The sequence below is a fragment of the Salmo salar genome, chromosome 20 (assembly GCF_965601325.2).
Source record: "Salmo salar chromosome 20, fSalSal1, whole genome shotgun sequence".
NCBI classification, from domain to species: Eukaryota; Metazoa; Chordata; class Actinopteri; order Salmoniformes; family Salmonidae; genus Salmo; species Salmo salar.
In genome coordinates this window covers 27,379,948-27,395,381 of record NC_138310.1, presented here as the reverse complement: position 1 = coordinate 27,395,381, position 15,434 = coordinate 27,379,948, and the positions used below count along the sequence as shown (strand labels likewise).

The 15,434-nt window shown below is 44.2% G+C and overlaps 1 protein-coding gene across 12 annotated transcripts in view; it reads right to left on the bottom strand.

Moving 5' to 3' along the window:
• Positions 1-15,434, bottom strand: part of ank1a (ankyrin 1, erythrocytic a) — a 171,610-nt gene that overhangs the window by 21,244 nt on the left and 134,932 nt on the right. For 10 of the 12 annotated variants that reach the window (XM_082966311.1, XM_082966317.1, XM_082966319.1 and 7 more), the window contains 9 exons: positions 8,225-8,429; positions 3,932-4,028; positions 3,580-3,808; positions 3,331-3,459; positions 2,253-2,372; positions 1,998-2,088; positions 1,672-1,746; positions 1,407-1,538; positions 869-1,024 (listed from right to left, as the gene is read on the bottom strand). In XM_082966311.1, the coding sequence (XP_082822437.1) occupies positions 869-1,024; positions 1,407-1,538; positions 1,672-1,746; positions 1,998-2,088; positions 2,253-2,372; positions 3,331-3,459; positions 3,580-3,808; positions 3,932-4,028; positions 8,225-8,429 (1,234 nt within the window). The remainder of the gene's footprint in view (positions 1-868; positions 1,025-1,406; positions 1,539-1,671; positions 1,747-1,997; positions 2,089-2,252; positions 2,373-3,330; positions 3,460-3,579; positions 3,809-3,931; positions 4,029-8,224; positions 8,430-15,434) is intronic. The other 2 variants (XM_082966312.1, XM_082966316.1) reach the window with 1 other exon arrangement.

Sequence of the window (15,434 nt, the reverse complement as noted above, 5' to 3'; positions counted from 1 at the left end):
TACAGACAGAAGACATCCTGCACTTTATCTGGCCTATGTAGGCAGATTGGGCTTTAAATCATGTTGGATGAAGATTAACATAATCCACTCATAACCAATATCATACTTTATAGGATGTAATAACATAAATCTGTCACATACACAGATATGACACAGTAGTGAGGCAGTGTAATAACTTATGCACTGAATAAAGATCCAACAAAATGTACATTTGGCATGAACAGAATCTGAGACTCACCCAACACACCATACACACCAACTAACACTAAGCATTTCGGTAATTTTATCTCTTTATTTTTAAATCATCAACTCTCCTATTGCTAATAACCTTATCAAACACAAATTAAAACAAATGTTTCTTGAAGTTGCAATCTTAAAATATATCAAATAAGTATCTCTATTTTAATCTATACTATTGTTGGCACGCTCCGTTCATATTTCTTATATCCATATACCAGTAATAGTTTCTCCCCCCAGAAAAATGTTTCAAGGGCCATTTCAGTGGGAGAGATCCTAAAGTCCTAAAATCTAGCTGGTACTACTAGACAAGGTTGTGATTCTGATTAAAGGCACTATAGGTCATTGATTAATTGTATTCAACCAGAAACAAGGGAATGTATCTGAGTCAGGCTTTAGAGTGCCACCACAGAGGCAGTTGTTGTCAGAGTGTCTTGAGCCCTGGTCCAGGTTGCTGCGTTATACATATGTAGAAATCTCAAGTTTATGGCAGTAGCATAGAACAGCCCTTGACTGAGGATTGAGGCAGGAAGGTGATGGTGGCAGCAGAGAGGAAGAGGAGAGAGAAGAACTGGTAGAATATGGGGGTTGGGTGTGGGAGAAGGCTGCATGGGGAGGGGAGAAGCCTTACCATTGCTCAGGCTGGGGGAGACGTGGTCACTCTCGTTGTGTCTGCGTCTGCTTGACTCCCGGGCCTGCCTCCCTGCAGGCTGTGGCCCCTGGCCCTCCAACATGTTCACTATGTCCATCCGGTCAATGCTCTTCAGAGCTGTATACAAACTATCCACTGCACATAGGAGCCACAAGAGACAAAGGGAGACAGAGAAAGGCGGAGGAGAGAAGGATAGAGAGAGAGAAAACAGAGACGAGAGGCAGGAAAATGGGAAATGGACAGTTAAATAACAGACAAGAAAATTGAAGATATTATGAGGAGAATAAGGAAATGGTTTACCAGTACTCTGACAGACCCAGGTCTGTCCCAGAAAACTAAAGAGTTAGCACAATGTTAATATAAGATACTGCATAGACTGGAGAAGTCTCACGTGCAAATCCAGGAGCCAGTGCAAGACTGTACTGGTGGGTGAGTGGAGAATGGAGATGATGAATTTAGGACAAGAGGATGCACAGGAGGGATCCACTGACCTATATATGGGATCTCAGGTACTTACTCTTGGCTCTCTTGCCCTCACGGGTGGCCCATAGGTTGAGCAGGGCAGAACTCTGCTCCAATAGGGAGTTAGGATTCTCCACACGGATCTTATTAATGTCATCTACACTGAACTGTAGCTCCCTCGCCAGCTCTGGAGAGACAAAGGTGGAGGAGGTACAGACCATTGAGAGACAGAGGCAGGGGGGAAGGGAAAAGCAGCCCCAAGCCATTAAACACTGATACAACACAGGCACAAGACACAGACGCTCATTCCACTCACTCACCAGCCCAGCTCAGTCCCAACTGTTCAGCTATCAAAGCCATCTTCAACTCTGTCCTTTCCATGGCACTCATTGATGCTGCAGAAACCAGACCACAACTGATACTTTAACATGAGAAGTTAATGCACCGTTGTGATTATTACTGCATGAAGGGGCACATGGAATGTGAACGTGTTGGTGTGGGGTATGTCATTGTCTTATGTCAGGTAGCTTGACTAACTCGTCTGCACTGATTGAGGGTCGAGCGTCGTGTAGGAATGATGCCACCTGTCGGAAGACAATGGAGGTCTGTATGGAGTATCATAGGGATGGGATGGGATGGCAGGCACCTTTACCCATGGCAGGCTCATTCATGGCGCTGTATCTCTCTCGCAGGGCTAATGGGGTCAGAGTTCGCCTCCGGTCTTCACTACCAGCAGCCTACCAATCAAATACAAGCAAAAGCCTCTGGAATAAATCAGCACAGCAGATTTGTCTCAGATCTCACAAGTTCACAACATGAAATATGCATGTGTGTATTCTAAAATAAAAGTACAGTGCTTTTCAAAGCACCCCAAATACTTGAACTATTTGTTGAGGCCTACCTTGATACACGGGGGCATGGTAATGTTGAGGTTGCACAGCACATGTTGGCTGTCTTCGTACTTCGTAGACTTGCGTAGGAAGGACAGGAATCCAGAGTGATCCTTGCTACTGTCTCTCACCTTGGAGAGGAGAACCGAGAGAAACAGACAAGATATATTTTCAGAGTGAGAGGGAGACCCAGAGAGGGAGGGAGTAATGGAGTGAGGGATGAAGACCCAGAGAGGGAGGGAGTAATGGAGTGAGGGATGAAGACCCAGAGAGGGAGGGAGTAATGGAGTGAGGGATGAAGACCCAGAGAGGGAGGGAGTAATGGAGAGAGGGATGAAGACCCAGAGAGGGAGGGAGTAATGGAGAGAGGGATGAAGACCCAGAGAGGGAGGGAGTAATAGAGTGAGGGATGATGACCCAGAGAGGGAGGGAGTAATAGAGTGAGGGATGAAGACCCAGAGAGGGAGGGAGGGAGTAATGGAGAGAGGGATGAATACCCAGAGAGGGAGGGAGTAATAGAGGGAGGGATGATGACCCAGAGAGGGAGGGAGTAATAGAGTGAGGGATGAAGACCCAGAGAGGGAGGGAGTAATGGAGAGAGGGATGAAGACCCAGAGAGGGAGGGAGTAATAGAGTGAGGGATGAAGACCCAGAGAGGGAGGGAGTAATAGAGTGAGGGATGATGACCCAGAGAGGGAGGGAGTAATAGAGTGAGGGATGAAGACCCAGAGAGGGAGGGAGTAATGGAGAGAGGGATGAAGACCCAGAGAGGGAGGGAGTAATAGAGTGAGGGATGATGACCGAGAGAGGGAGGGAGTAATAGAGTGAGGGATGAAGACCCAGAGAGGGAGGGAGTAATAGAGTGAGGGATGAAGACCCAGAGAGGGAGGGAGTAATGGAGAGAGGGATGAAGTTCCAGAGAGGGAGGGAGTAATGGAGAGAGGGATGAAGTCCGAGAGAGGGAGGGAGTAATGGAGAAAGGGATGAAGTTCCAGAGAGGGAGGGAGTAATGGAGAGAGGGATGAAGTCCCAGAGAGGGAGGGAATAATGGAGAGAGGGATGAAGACACAGAGATGGAGGGTTAAGCACCTTGACTGAGACGGGGAGTCTGTTGTCTTTGAAGGCCTGGAAGCTAAAACAGCGAGGCTGCTGGGTAGCCTTCCTCACTGGGACCAGGTTCCCAGAACACTCCAGGTGCAGCGGCATTCCCTCCATCACCTGAGAGGGTTATACACAGACTGATCCACTCACTCCACTCACTTTACAGTGCCTCTATAGCTGAAGCTAATAAACAATGTCATAATCATGATAACCATCATTATGACTCCCTGTACTGACCTCGATGTCACGACTGCGGGCCACCTCACTGAAGTTCTCGTGTTGCTCCAGGGTTTTGTCCATCTTGTCATCAGTCATGCAGTAGCAGCGCAGGCGGCCCTCACGGACCTCGTTCATCTTGGCAAACACCACAAACTTGGCCATGTAGGGCACAGCTGAGAGCTCTCGATACAGGAGGTTGGAGAAAGACACAGCCTCGGCTGTCCTGGGACAGTCAGCCAGCCAGAACCTGAGAAGAGACACCATTGTGTAGGACTTATGGCAACTCTTAAGTTACTGATCTCATCAGGATGTGGATTTATTTGTCTAATTAACATGAATGCTAGTGAGTGAGTTGCTACACTATACTTACCGTGCTGACACATTGGTTGTGAAGTTGGCACAGTCTTTGCTATATATGAGCTTGGTGGTACCAGTGATGTCCTCCCACTGAGCTGGGGCTGTGCCACCTGGAGAGAAGGAAGAGACATCAGTTACACAAAAACATAGGAAGGAGGAGAAAAAGCAGCCGATTCTCTTATAGAATACGCCAGGAGGTGCTGATTCTGCAGGTACCATATTACGTTTGGAGCTGGCGAAATGTGAACGCTATACATTCCACTAGGGGCAACATGAGCGCCTATTACCTGCTAGTAGGCTTGCGGCTTGCTAGGGCATTGTGGACAGGGATGGGGGATGGAGGATGGGCATTTAAATGGCAGACTCCGGCTACAAAGGTTGCGTGTTTAATCCCAGTGCTAGACACTATTTCTTTTTTTAAAGCCTTTTCCAAACCTTAACCTTAGCCTTAACCATTCGGAATTAATGACATAACTTGAGTTTAACCCTATCCCTAACGCTAACCTTCACCATTCAGAATGAATCCCTAAACTTAAGTTTTAGTTTAACTTTTGAGGAGTTTGACTGACAGCTAAAATACGGCAACACCTGGTGTACTTTAAACGTCAAGCCCTGGCGTAATTCTATTACTGCAGTTACGCAATAGGTTGGCGTTTAAATTGGAGATTGGGTTGAGAAAAAGGTATATTAAACATGCAATCATGTAAATTAGACACACAAGTTGACATCCTAAACCTCATTCAGCAGGAGTGTGGAGTTCTAAGAGGTACTGTACCTAAGAGGTACTGTATCTCAAAAACCAACAAATCCATAATAGAGCAGTACGTCATTGTTTAGGTTTGTTCACAAGTGTCACATCTGCTCCTGTAATGCCCTCTACCTCTCATCCTGTGTTTCCTTGACCTGCCACCACTCCCCCAGTACTCTCTACCTCTCCCTCTCTCTGTGTGTGTCATTGTGTGGGCGGAGACAGGTGTGCTGGAGTCAGAGCAGATCCCCACCAGCTGCAACCTGTTCCATAATCAAGACCTCTACAAATACTCAGCCCTGCCACTTCCATGCTGCCAGATTGTAATCTCTGCTCAGTCAGTCTACGTTTCTAGCCGTTTGTTACTATTCAGATTCTGTTATCCTGTTTCCCTTGCCTGACGCTGTTTTCCTCTCCGCTACAGTTCTGCCTGCTCTGACTCTGGACCCTGTCTCCAGTCCCACGTCTCATCATCCTGCTACTCTGTCCTGGATTCCCCACTCTACCACTCCCTTGGATTCCCCTTCGGACCTGCTCACCCTGTCTCAAACTCTCTTGCTCCAGCCTCAGCCTCCTCACCTGGTTTCCACCAACCCGCCCGAGCTTCCCCTGACCTGCACTCCATCTCCCCCGTGTGTCAATAAATACCTTGGTTACTTCATCCCAGTCTCCTCGTCTGAGTCTGATCTTGGGTTCCCCTGTTCCACTCCGCATAACAACAAGTTTGCGCCTATACTGGGAACATGGGCTAGGAACCCTGTGTGGTGAGATGGCAGGCATGCCAATTGCCAGAATAGCCAGCAAGGTTTCAATGGGATCACTCCATAGGGGGAGCCTGGGCAACTGAAATGTGTGACCTTAACAAGGAAAGACTATGTAGGTTAACCACTGTGACCTTGAAGAGACAGAGAATGAAATTCATTTTATCCTCTATTGCCCTTTTGTACCACGATTATACACTTTTCATTATTCCAGAAAGCCCACCAGATACACCCTGGCATTATGTTGCTGAGCGATGAGGAGGAACTGAAATGTTTTTTTGTCCTTTCAGATCAAGCCTGGAATGAAAGATAAGATTACCTATAATTAAATTATACAAATATTTCTTTCTAGACATATAGCAAAGTGCCCGTACAGTTGAAGTCGGAAGTTTACATACTTAGGTTGGAGTCATTAAAACTCGTTTTTCAACCACTCCACAAATTTCTTGTTAACAAACTATAGTTCTGGCAAGTCGGTTAGGGCATCTACTTTGTGCATGACACAAGTAATTTTTCCAACAATTGTTTACAGACAGAATTTCACTTTTAGTGAAATTTACTACACTAAGTTGACTGTGCCTTTAAACAGCTTGGAAAATTCCAGAAAATTATGTCATGGCTTTAGAAGCATCTGATAGGCTAATTGACAACATTTGAGTCAATTAGAGGTGTACCTGTGGATGTATTTCAGGGCCTACCTTCAAACTCAGTGCCTCTTTGCTTGACATCATGGGAAAATCAAAAGAAATCAGCCAAGACCTCAATTTTTTTTGTAGACCTCCACAAGTCTGGTTCATCCTTGGGAGCAATTTCCAAATGCCTGAAGGTACCACGTTCATCTGTACAAACAATAGTACGCAAGTATTAACACCATGGGACGACGCAGCCGTCATACTGCTCAGGAAGGAGACGCATTCTGTACCCTAGAGATGAATGTACTTTGCTGCGAAAGGTGCAAATCAATCCCAGAACAACAGCAAAGGACCTTGTGAAGATGCTGGAGGAAACAGGTACAACAGTATCTATATCCACAGTAAAATGAGTCCTATATCGACATATCCTGAAAGGCCGCTCAGTAAGGAAGAAGCCACTGCTCCAAAACCGCCATAAAAAAGCCAGACTACGGTTTGCAACTGCACATGGGGACAAAGATCGTACTTTTTGGAGAAATGTCCTCTGGTCTGATGAAACAAAAATAGAACTGTTTGGCCATAATGACCATCGTTATGCTTGGAGGGAAAAGGGTTAGGCTTGCAAGCCGAAGAACACCATCCCAACCGTGAAGCACGGGGGTGGCAGCATCATGTTGTGGGGGTGCTTTGCTGCAGGAGGGACTGGTGCACTTCACAAAATAGATGGCATCACGAGAAAGGAAAATTATGTGGATATATTGAAGCAACATCTCAAGACATCAGTCAGGAAGTTAAAGCTTGGTCACAAATGGGTCTCCAAATGGACAATGACCCCAAGCATACTTCTAAAGTTGTGGCAAAATGGCTTAAGGACAACAAAGTCAAGGTATTGGAGTGGCCATCACAAAGCCCTGACCTCAATCCTATAGAAGATTTGTGGGCAGAACTGAAAAAGCGTGTGCAAGCAAGGAGGCCTACAAACCTGACTCAGTTACACCAGCTCTGTCAGGAGGAATGGGCCATAATTCACCCAACTTATTGTGGGAAGCTTGTGGAAGGCTACCCGAAACGTTTGACCCAAGTTAAACAATTTAAAGGCAATGCTACCAAATACTAATTGAGTGTATGTAAATGTCTGACCCACGGGGAATGTGATGAAAGAAAAGCTGAAATAAATCATTCTCTCCACTATTATTCTGACATTTCACATTCTTAAAATAAAGTGGTAATCCTAACTGACCAAAGGCAGGGAATTTTTACTAGGATTAAATGTCAGGAATTGTGAAAAACTGAATTTAAATGTATTTGGCTAAGGTGTATGTAAACTTCTGACTTCAACTGTATGTATATAGATTGTGTGTAGGCCTGTCTCATCTTCTCTTTATGTCAGACCAGGATAAACGCTTTCCGTTTCATTTTTCTGTATTTATTTATCTGAATGTTTTAATTTTTACTGCTTTAGGGTTATTATTATTGCTTGGATAACCTTATCTACTAATATGTCTAGATTTATTTTTCATCCTTTATGAGGTGTGCACTGCGCAGAACACCGGAATAAGTATCACTGACTGAATTATCACTGTGAATCATTGTAATGTTTATGTGTCAATTAATCCCGTAAGCGATGGGTTGCCAACTGGAGATTTGACACGAAAATACAATTCATTCATTCATGCGAGGTGATTTTACTTCACCAAAGCACTTTTTCGCCCATCGTAATTAAGATAATTAACAGTTGCTCAGTATAGTAATGACATTGCTTCTTCTCTGGCTTGCAGACCTACATAAATGTGGATTGTGCAGAATTTTCCCATCCTACAGATGAGAGACCTTGAATCACTATGTTCAATCAATTTCCTTCTATGAGGTGTTCATGCAGTCTAACTCATAGTTTACTCTAAATTGTACATTTACGTGATTTAGCAGACACTCCTATCCAGAGCAACTGGATACACATTTTCATACTTTTTTCCATACTGGTTCCCCGTGGGAATCGAACCCACAACCCTGCTGTTGCAAGCGCCATGCTCTACCATCTGTGCCACATGGCACTATTAAGGGGCACCATTAAACTATTCCTTAAGTAATGCAGTTTCACTGTGCCATTAGTCCACCATAAGGCCTCAGTCAGGCTTGCTAAAGTGTGACAGACAGTGTTGGCGTACCGATGACACTGCAGAGAAGGCGCAGGCTGGTGGTGTCCCCCTCCCCAGAGTCCCGGGGGCTCTCTCTCCAGGAGGGGGGTAGGGGGATGCACAGGCCGATGGGCCGGTGGAACTTGCGTCGTCGTGGCTCCACAGTCACCACGGGGCTGAAGGTTGCCTGGTTACCCAGCAGCTTGGCAACCAGCTCGTCTGGGACTGGTTGGGCCTGAGGTTACAGGGGAGAGGATGTGTGGAAAGAGGGATGATGATGTGGTGGATGAGTGTGGAGAAGAGAGATTGATAAAAAGATAAACAGATTGATAGCAATGTAGAGAGAAATAGGAAGAGAAAAGAAGAGCGATAATATGAGGTATGTAATGATGTAATGGATGACAATGGACAGGTAAATAAATCAAATGGGAGAAATGAAGGATGAAGAGAAAGAGAAGTCTGTGGTCAATAAAATGAAATTTTATACCATACCAAAACATACAAACAACTTGAAAAGATACAGTGCATTTCTTTATTCATCAGTGTTGTTCATAAAACACATTTTAACATTTACAACCTACACTGCGTGTACAAAACATTAGGAACACCTGCTCTTTCCATTTTATTTTTATTTAACATTTATTTAACTAGGCAAGTCAGTAAAGAACAAATTCTTATTTACAATGACGGCCTACCAAAAGGCAAAAGGCCTCCTGCGGGTTTACGGGGCCCTGGGATTTAAAAAAAATAAAGAATAATTACAATATAAATATAGGACAAAACACACATCACAACAAGAGAGACACAACACTACATAAAGAGAGACCTAAGACAACAACATAACAAGGCAGCAACACATGACAACACAGCATGGTAGCAACACAATATAACAACAACATGGTAGCAACACAACATGGTAGCAGCACAAAACATGGAACAAACATTATTGGGCAAAGTCAACAGCACAAAGGTCAAGAAGGTAGAGACAACAATACATCATACAAAGCAGCCACAACTGTCAGTAAGAGTGTCCATGATTGAGTCTTTGAATGAAGAGATTGAGATAAAACTGTCCAGTTTGAGTGTTTGTTGCAGCTCGTTACAGTCGCTAGCTGCAGCAAACTGAAAAGAGGAGCGACCCAGTGATGTGTGTCCTTTGGGGACCTTTAACAGAATGTGACTGGCAGAACGGGTGTTGTATGTGGAGGATGAGAGTTGCAGTAGGTATCTCAGATAGGGGTGAGTGAGGCCTAAGAGGGTTCAATAAATAAGCATCAACCAGTGTGTCTTGCGACAGGTATACAGAGATGACCAGTTTACAGAGGAGTATAGAGTGCAGTGATGTGTCCTATAAGGAGCATTGGTGGCAAATCTGATGGCCAAATGGTAAAGAACATCTAGCCGCTCGAGAGCACCCTTACCTGCTGATCGATAAATTATGTCTCTGTAATCTAGCATGGGTAGGATGGTCATCTGAATCAAGGTTAGTTTGGCAGCTGGGGTGAAAGAGGACCGATTACAATAGAGGTAACCAAGTCTATATTTAACTTTAGCCTGCAGCTTTGATATGTGCTGAGAGAAGGACAGTGCAACGTCTAGCCATAATCCCAAGTACTTGTATGAGGTGACTACCTCAAGCTCTAAACCCTCAGAGGTAGAAATAACACCTGTGGGAAGAGGGGCATTCTTCTTACCAAACCACATGACCTTTGTTTTGGAGGTGTTCAGAACAAGGTTAAGAGTAGAGAAAGCTTTTGCGTTATTTGTAACTTATTTTGTACATAATGTTTCTGCAACCGTATCTTACGGCAAAAAAAGAGCTTCTGGATATCAGGACAGCGATCACTCACCTCGGATTAGACAAAGATTTTTTATTCTACAAGCAAGACGCACAAGACATTCTCCAAACACCCGACAGGGCCAACATCCCCATTATTTGCAAGAGGAAGCGACGCAGGTACAGAGGACAAAGAGCCGGATGCCTGGTCACGACCCGGAAAAGGCGAGTGGGAAAGCTGCCGTTACCGTCAATACTACTCGCCAACGGGCAGTCATTGGACAATAAACTAGACGAGGTACGATCATGAATATCCTACCAACTGGACATCAAAAACTGTAATATCCTATGTTTCACGGAATTGTGGCTGAATGACGACATGGATATTCCGCTAGCGGGATATAAGCTGCACCGGCAAGATAGAAAAGCGCACCCCGGTAAGACGGGGGGGGGGGGGGGGGGGGGGGGGGGGTCTGTGCATACTTGTAAATAACAGCTGAGGAAGTCTCTAGATTTTGCTCACCTGAAGTATAGTATATTGTGATAAATTGCAGACCACACAACTTGCCTAGAGAGTTATCAGCTTTACTTTTCGTGGCTGTTTATTTACCACCACAGACAAATCCTGGCACTAAGACCACACTCAGTCAGCTGTATAAGGAAAAAAGCAAACAGGAAACCACTCACCCAGAGGCGGCGCTCCTAGTGGTAGTAGACTTTAATGCAGGGAAACTTAAATCAGTTCTACCAAATTTCCATCAACATGTTAAATGTGCAACCAGAGGGAAATAAATTGTAGATCACCTGTACTCCACACACAGAGACGCGTACAAAGCTCTCCCTCGCCCTCCATTTGGTAAATCCGACCACAACTCTATCCTCCTGATTCCTGCTTACAAGCAAAAATTAAAGCAGGAAGCACCAGTGACTCAGTCTATAAAAAAGTGGTCAGATGAAGCAGATGCTAAACTACAGGACTGTTTTGCTATCACAGACTGGAACATGTTCCGGGATTCTTCCGATGGCACCACATCAGTACACCACATCAGTCACTGGCTTTATCAATTTGTGCATCGAGGACGTCATCCCCACAGTGACTGTACGTACATACCCCAACCAGAAGCCATGGATTACAGGCAACATTCGCACTGAGCTAAAGGGTAGAGCTGCCGCTTTCAAGGTGCGGGACTCTAACCCGGAAGCTTACAAGAAATCCTGCTATGCCCTGCGACGAACCGTCAAACAGGCAAAGCGTCAATACAGGGCTAAGATTGAATCATACTGCTCCGACGCTCGTCTTATGTGGCAGGGCTTGCAAACAATTACAGACTACAAAGGGAAGCACAGCCACGAGCTGCCCAGTGACACGAGCCTACCAGACGAGCTAAATCACTTCTATGCTTGCTTCGAGGCAAGCAACACTGAGGCATGCATGAGAGCATCAGCTGTTCCAGATGACTGTGTGATCACACTCTCCGTAGCTGACGTGAGTAAGACCTTTAAACAGGTCAACATACACAAGGCTGCGGGGCCAGACGGATTACCAAGACGTGTGCTCCGGGCATGTGCTGTCTTCACTGACATTTTCAACATGTCCCTGATTGAGTCTGTAATACCAACATGTTTCAAGCAGACCACCATAGTCCCTGTGCCCCCCACCCAACCCCTCTTTTTACACCGCTGTTACTCTGTTTATCATATATGCATAGTCACTTTAACTATACATTCATGTACATACTACCTCAATTGGGCCGACCAACCAGTGCTCCCACACATTGGCTAACCGGGCTATCTGCATTGTGTCCCACCCACCACCCGCCAACCCCTCTTTTACGCTACTGCTACTCTCTGTTCATCATATATGCATAGTCACTTTAACCATATCTACATGTACATACTACCTCAATCAGCCTGACTAACCGGTGTCTGTATGTAGCCTCGCGTAGCCTCGCTACTTTTATAGCCTGGTTACTGTATATAGCCTGTCATTTTACTGTTGTTTTATTTCTTTACCTACCTATTGTTCACCTAATACATTTTTTGCACTATTGGTTAGAGCCTGTAAGTAAGCATTTCACTGTAAGGTCTACACCTGTTGTATTCGGCGCACGTGACAAATAAACTTTGATTTGATTTGAGCATGTTGGACACTAAGAAAGCTTTATTGTAGAGCATTTAACACAAAATCAGGGGAGGGGCCAGCTGAGTATAAGACTGTATCATCTGCATATAAATGGATAAGAGAGCTTCCTACTTCCTGAGCTATGTTGTTGATGCAAATTAAGAAGAGCGTGTGTCCTAGGATTGAGCCTTGGGGTACTCCCTTGGTGACAGGCATTGGCTGAGACAGCAGATTTTCTGACTTTATACACTGCTCTCTTTGAGAGAGGCAGTTAGCAAACCAAGCCAAAGACTCCTCAGAGACACCAATGCTCCTTAGCCGGCCCACGAGAACAGAATGGTCTACCGTATCAAAAGCTTTGGCCAAGTCAATAAAAATAGCAGCACAATATTGCTTAGAATCAAGGGCAATGGTGACATCATTGAGGACCTTTAAGGTTGCAGTGACACATCCATAACCTGAGCGGAAACCAGATTGCATACCTGAGAGAATACTATAGACTACTGTACTATCAAGAATACTGTCAAGAAAGCCAATCAGTTGATTATTGACAAGTTTTTTTGATATACAGGGCAAAATAGAAATAGGCCTTTAACAGTTAGGATCAGCCTGATCTCCCTCTTTAAATAAAGGATGAACTGTGGCTGCCTTCCAAGCAATGAGAACCTCCCCAGAAAGGAGACAGGTTAAAAAGGTTGGTGATAGGCTTTGCGACGATATGGGCAGCATCCTTAAAGAAGAAAGGGTCTAAACCATCTGACCCAGATGTTTTTTTGGGGGTCAAGTTTAAGGTGCTCCTTTAGCACCAAATGCAATTCTTGAGGTGGAGTAACTCTGCAAGATCACTTTCGAACAAGGGGCTGAACCTGTTTTTAATTCTAATTTTCTTTATGGGGGCGTGTTTGTTAACAATACCACCGAAAATATCAAAAAAAGAAGGTCCAAGCGTCTTCGACAGAGGGGATCAAGCTGATTCTATACCATTTTACAGAGGCCAGTTCATGAAGGAAGGCTTGCTCATTTTAGTTTTTAGCAAGCGTCTATGACAAATCAGGATAGGTCGTTTCACTGAGCAGCCATTACGAACACAGGCTGTAAAACAGTGATCACTAAGGTCATTAAGGTCATTCCATGACATTGCCTGACCAGGTGAATCCAGGTGAAAGCTATGATCCCTTATTGATGTCACTTGTTAAATCCACTTCAATCAGTGTAGATGAAGGGGAGGAGACAGGTTAAATGAGGATTTTTAAGCCTTGAGACAATTGAGTCATGGATTGAGACAAAAAGACAAAAGATTTAAAGAGATTTAAATGCCTTTGAACGGGGTATGGTAGTAGGAGTCAGGCACACCGGTTTGAGTGTGGATCCGGTTCTAGAAATGCAACGCTGCTGGGTTTGTCACACTCAACAGTTTTCGTGTGTATAAAGAATGGTCCACCACCGAAAGGACATTCATCCAACGTGACACAACTGTGGAAAGCATTGTAGTCAACAAGTGCCAGCATCCCTGTGAATGCTTTCGACACCTTGTAGAGTCCACATTCCAACAAATTGAGGTTCTAAGGGCAAAATAGGGTGCAACTCAATATTAGGAAGGTGTTCCTAATGTTTTATACAATGGGTGGGTCTAATCCTGAATGCTGATTGGTTAAAACTGCATTCCAGCCGATGTCTATTCCACAAGTTTCCAATATTCAAATTTGATCTCCAGCTGTCACATAGTAATGAACGTGTCGGAAGTCGGGATGAGACAGACAGGCAGGCAGCTTTTCTCAGCCAGTCGAAATCATGAATCAGCATCATTTTTGTGGATATATACAAAGAAATATCAATAGAAAACAGGTAAAATGAAAAGAAGTGCAGCTAGTTTGCAGTCTTTCCAGCTTAATTTTGAAGTGATTGTGTTAGCTATGTTGTTGGCTAGTTCCTCTGAACAACAGTGTCTTGACTAGAGAGCACATTTTCTATGCCAGGTAAAATCGCTCCTCATTATTATGGGTGTATCCAAATAAATCACTAGAAAACAGTTTAAACAAATACAGCTACTTTGTTGTTATTCTGGCTGCACTGTTTGACGTGACTGTAAGTTAGCCGTAGTTGGCTAGCTAGCAAGCAAGGGATAAAAATGTTGCCAGCCAGTATGGCAGTAGAACATTTAGAATGAATGACTGGGTCGCGTCCATAGATAGAGATTAAAAAGACGGAACGACTGGGTCGCGTCTCTGGCAACCAAACAGAATTGATAGTACAAACGACCAGCCGGCTTGGGTAGCAACCCTACATTTGTGTCGGGACTATATCTTGTGGAAGGATGAAATGTATTAATAAATTAATAAGAATGTGTTTTATGAAAATATGTAAATCATTATTCTAATATGTTGGTAACCCGTTGTATTAAAGTGATAATGCCCTCGAAGCCGATGTTTGGAGGATAGATTAGCATGGTTTGCTGGTCCTCGACTTTATCTCGGGCCTGACAACACCCGTGCTAGTATCCACCAAACACCAGTCTTCTTGGGCATTATCACTTAATTGCACACTCAGTGTACATTGACAATGAATGTCTAAACCTCGCTACACATTCACGTGAACTGTCTCACTTAGTACAACCTTTGACAAGGTTAGCGTATCTGCTAGCGTAAAGCTAGGACTGGGGTTATGCTCTACAGGCTGCATGTACTGGAGCACAGCGGATGCTCCAAAGCAGCAGGGGAGATGGAAGGTCCATGCATGGTGAAGTCCATGCGGTGCCATGTTCACCATAACATACACATATTTCCCTCAAAATATGAGACTACTTCAGTATGTAGGCCAATAAAACCACTCACCACTGGAATGAAATCAAATCAAAACCACTCTCCACTCTGATCATAACAGGCATACTGCTAAAGAACATTCACTGTAACAAGGTCCCTCTGCATTATGAAACCATGACTATAGTTCTAGAACATAACCACATTAGTGAATGATGCATTAAGCTTTAGGATACTGGCGTGATCATTTGCAAACATTGGTGACTAGATGATGCCCTTTCAAAACAGCCTCATATAAACTTTGAAGGTTAAAAATCCCACTGTTAAGTGACTACTGTACTACGTGTATGTAGTAAATCTCATTGTTTGTGTGTAGAACAAAGAAAAAGGCAATTTCCTTGGCAAGGAAACCATGTATATAAAATGTGCTGATCAAACCAAATACATATAGTATACATATAGCTAGGGTTGGGTAGGTTACTTTCTAAATGTAGTCTGTTACAGTTACTAGTTACCTGTCCAAAATGATAATCAGTAATGTAACTTTTGGATTACCTAAACTCAGTAACTTCATTACTTTCCGAT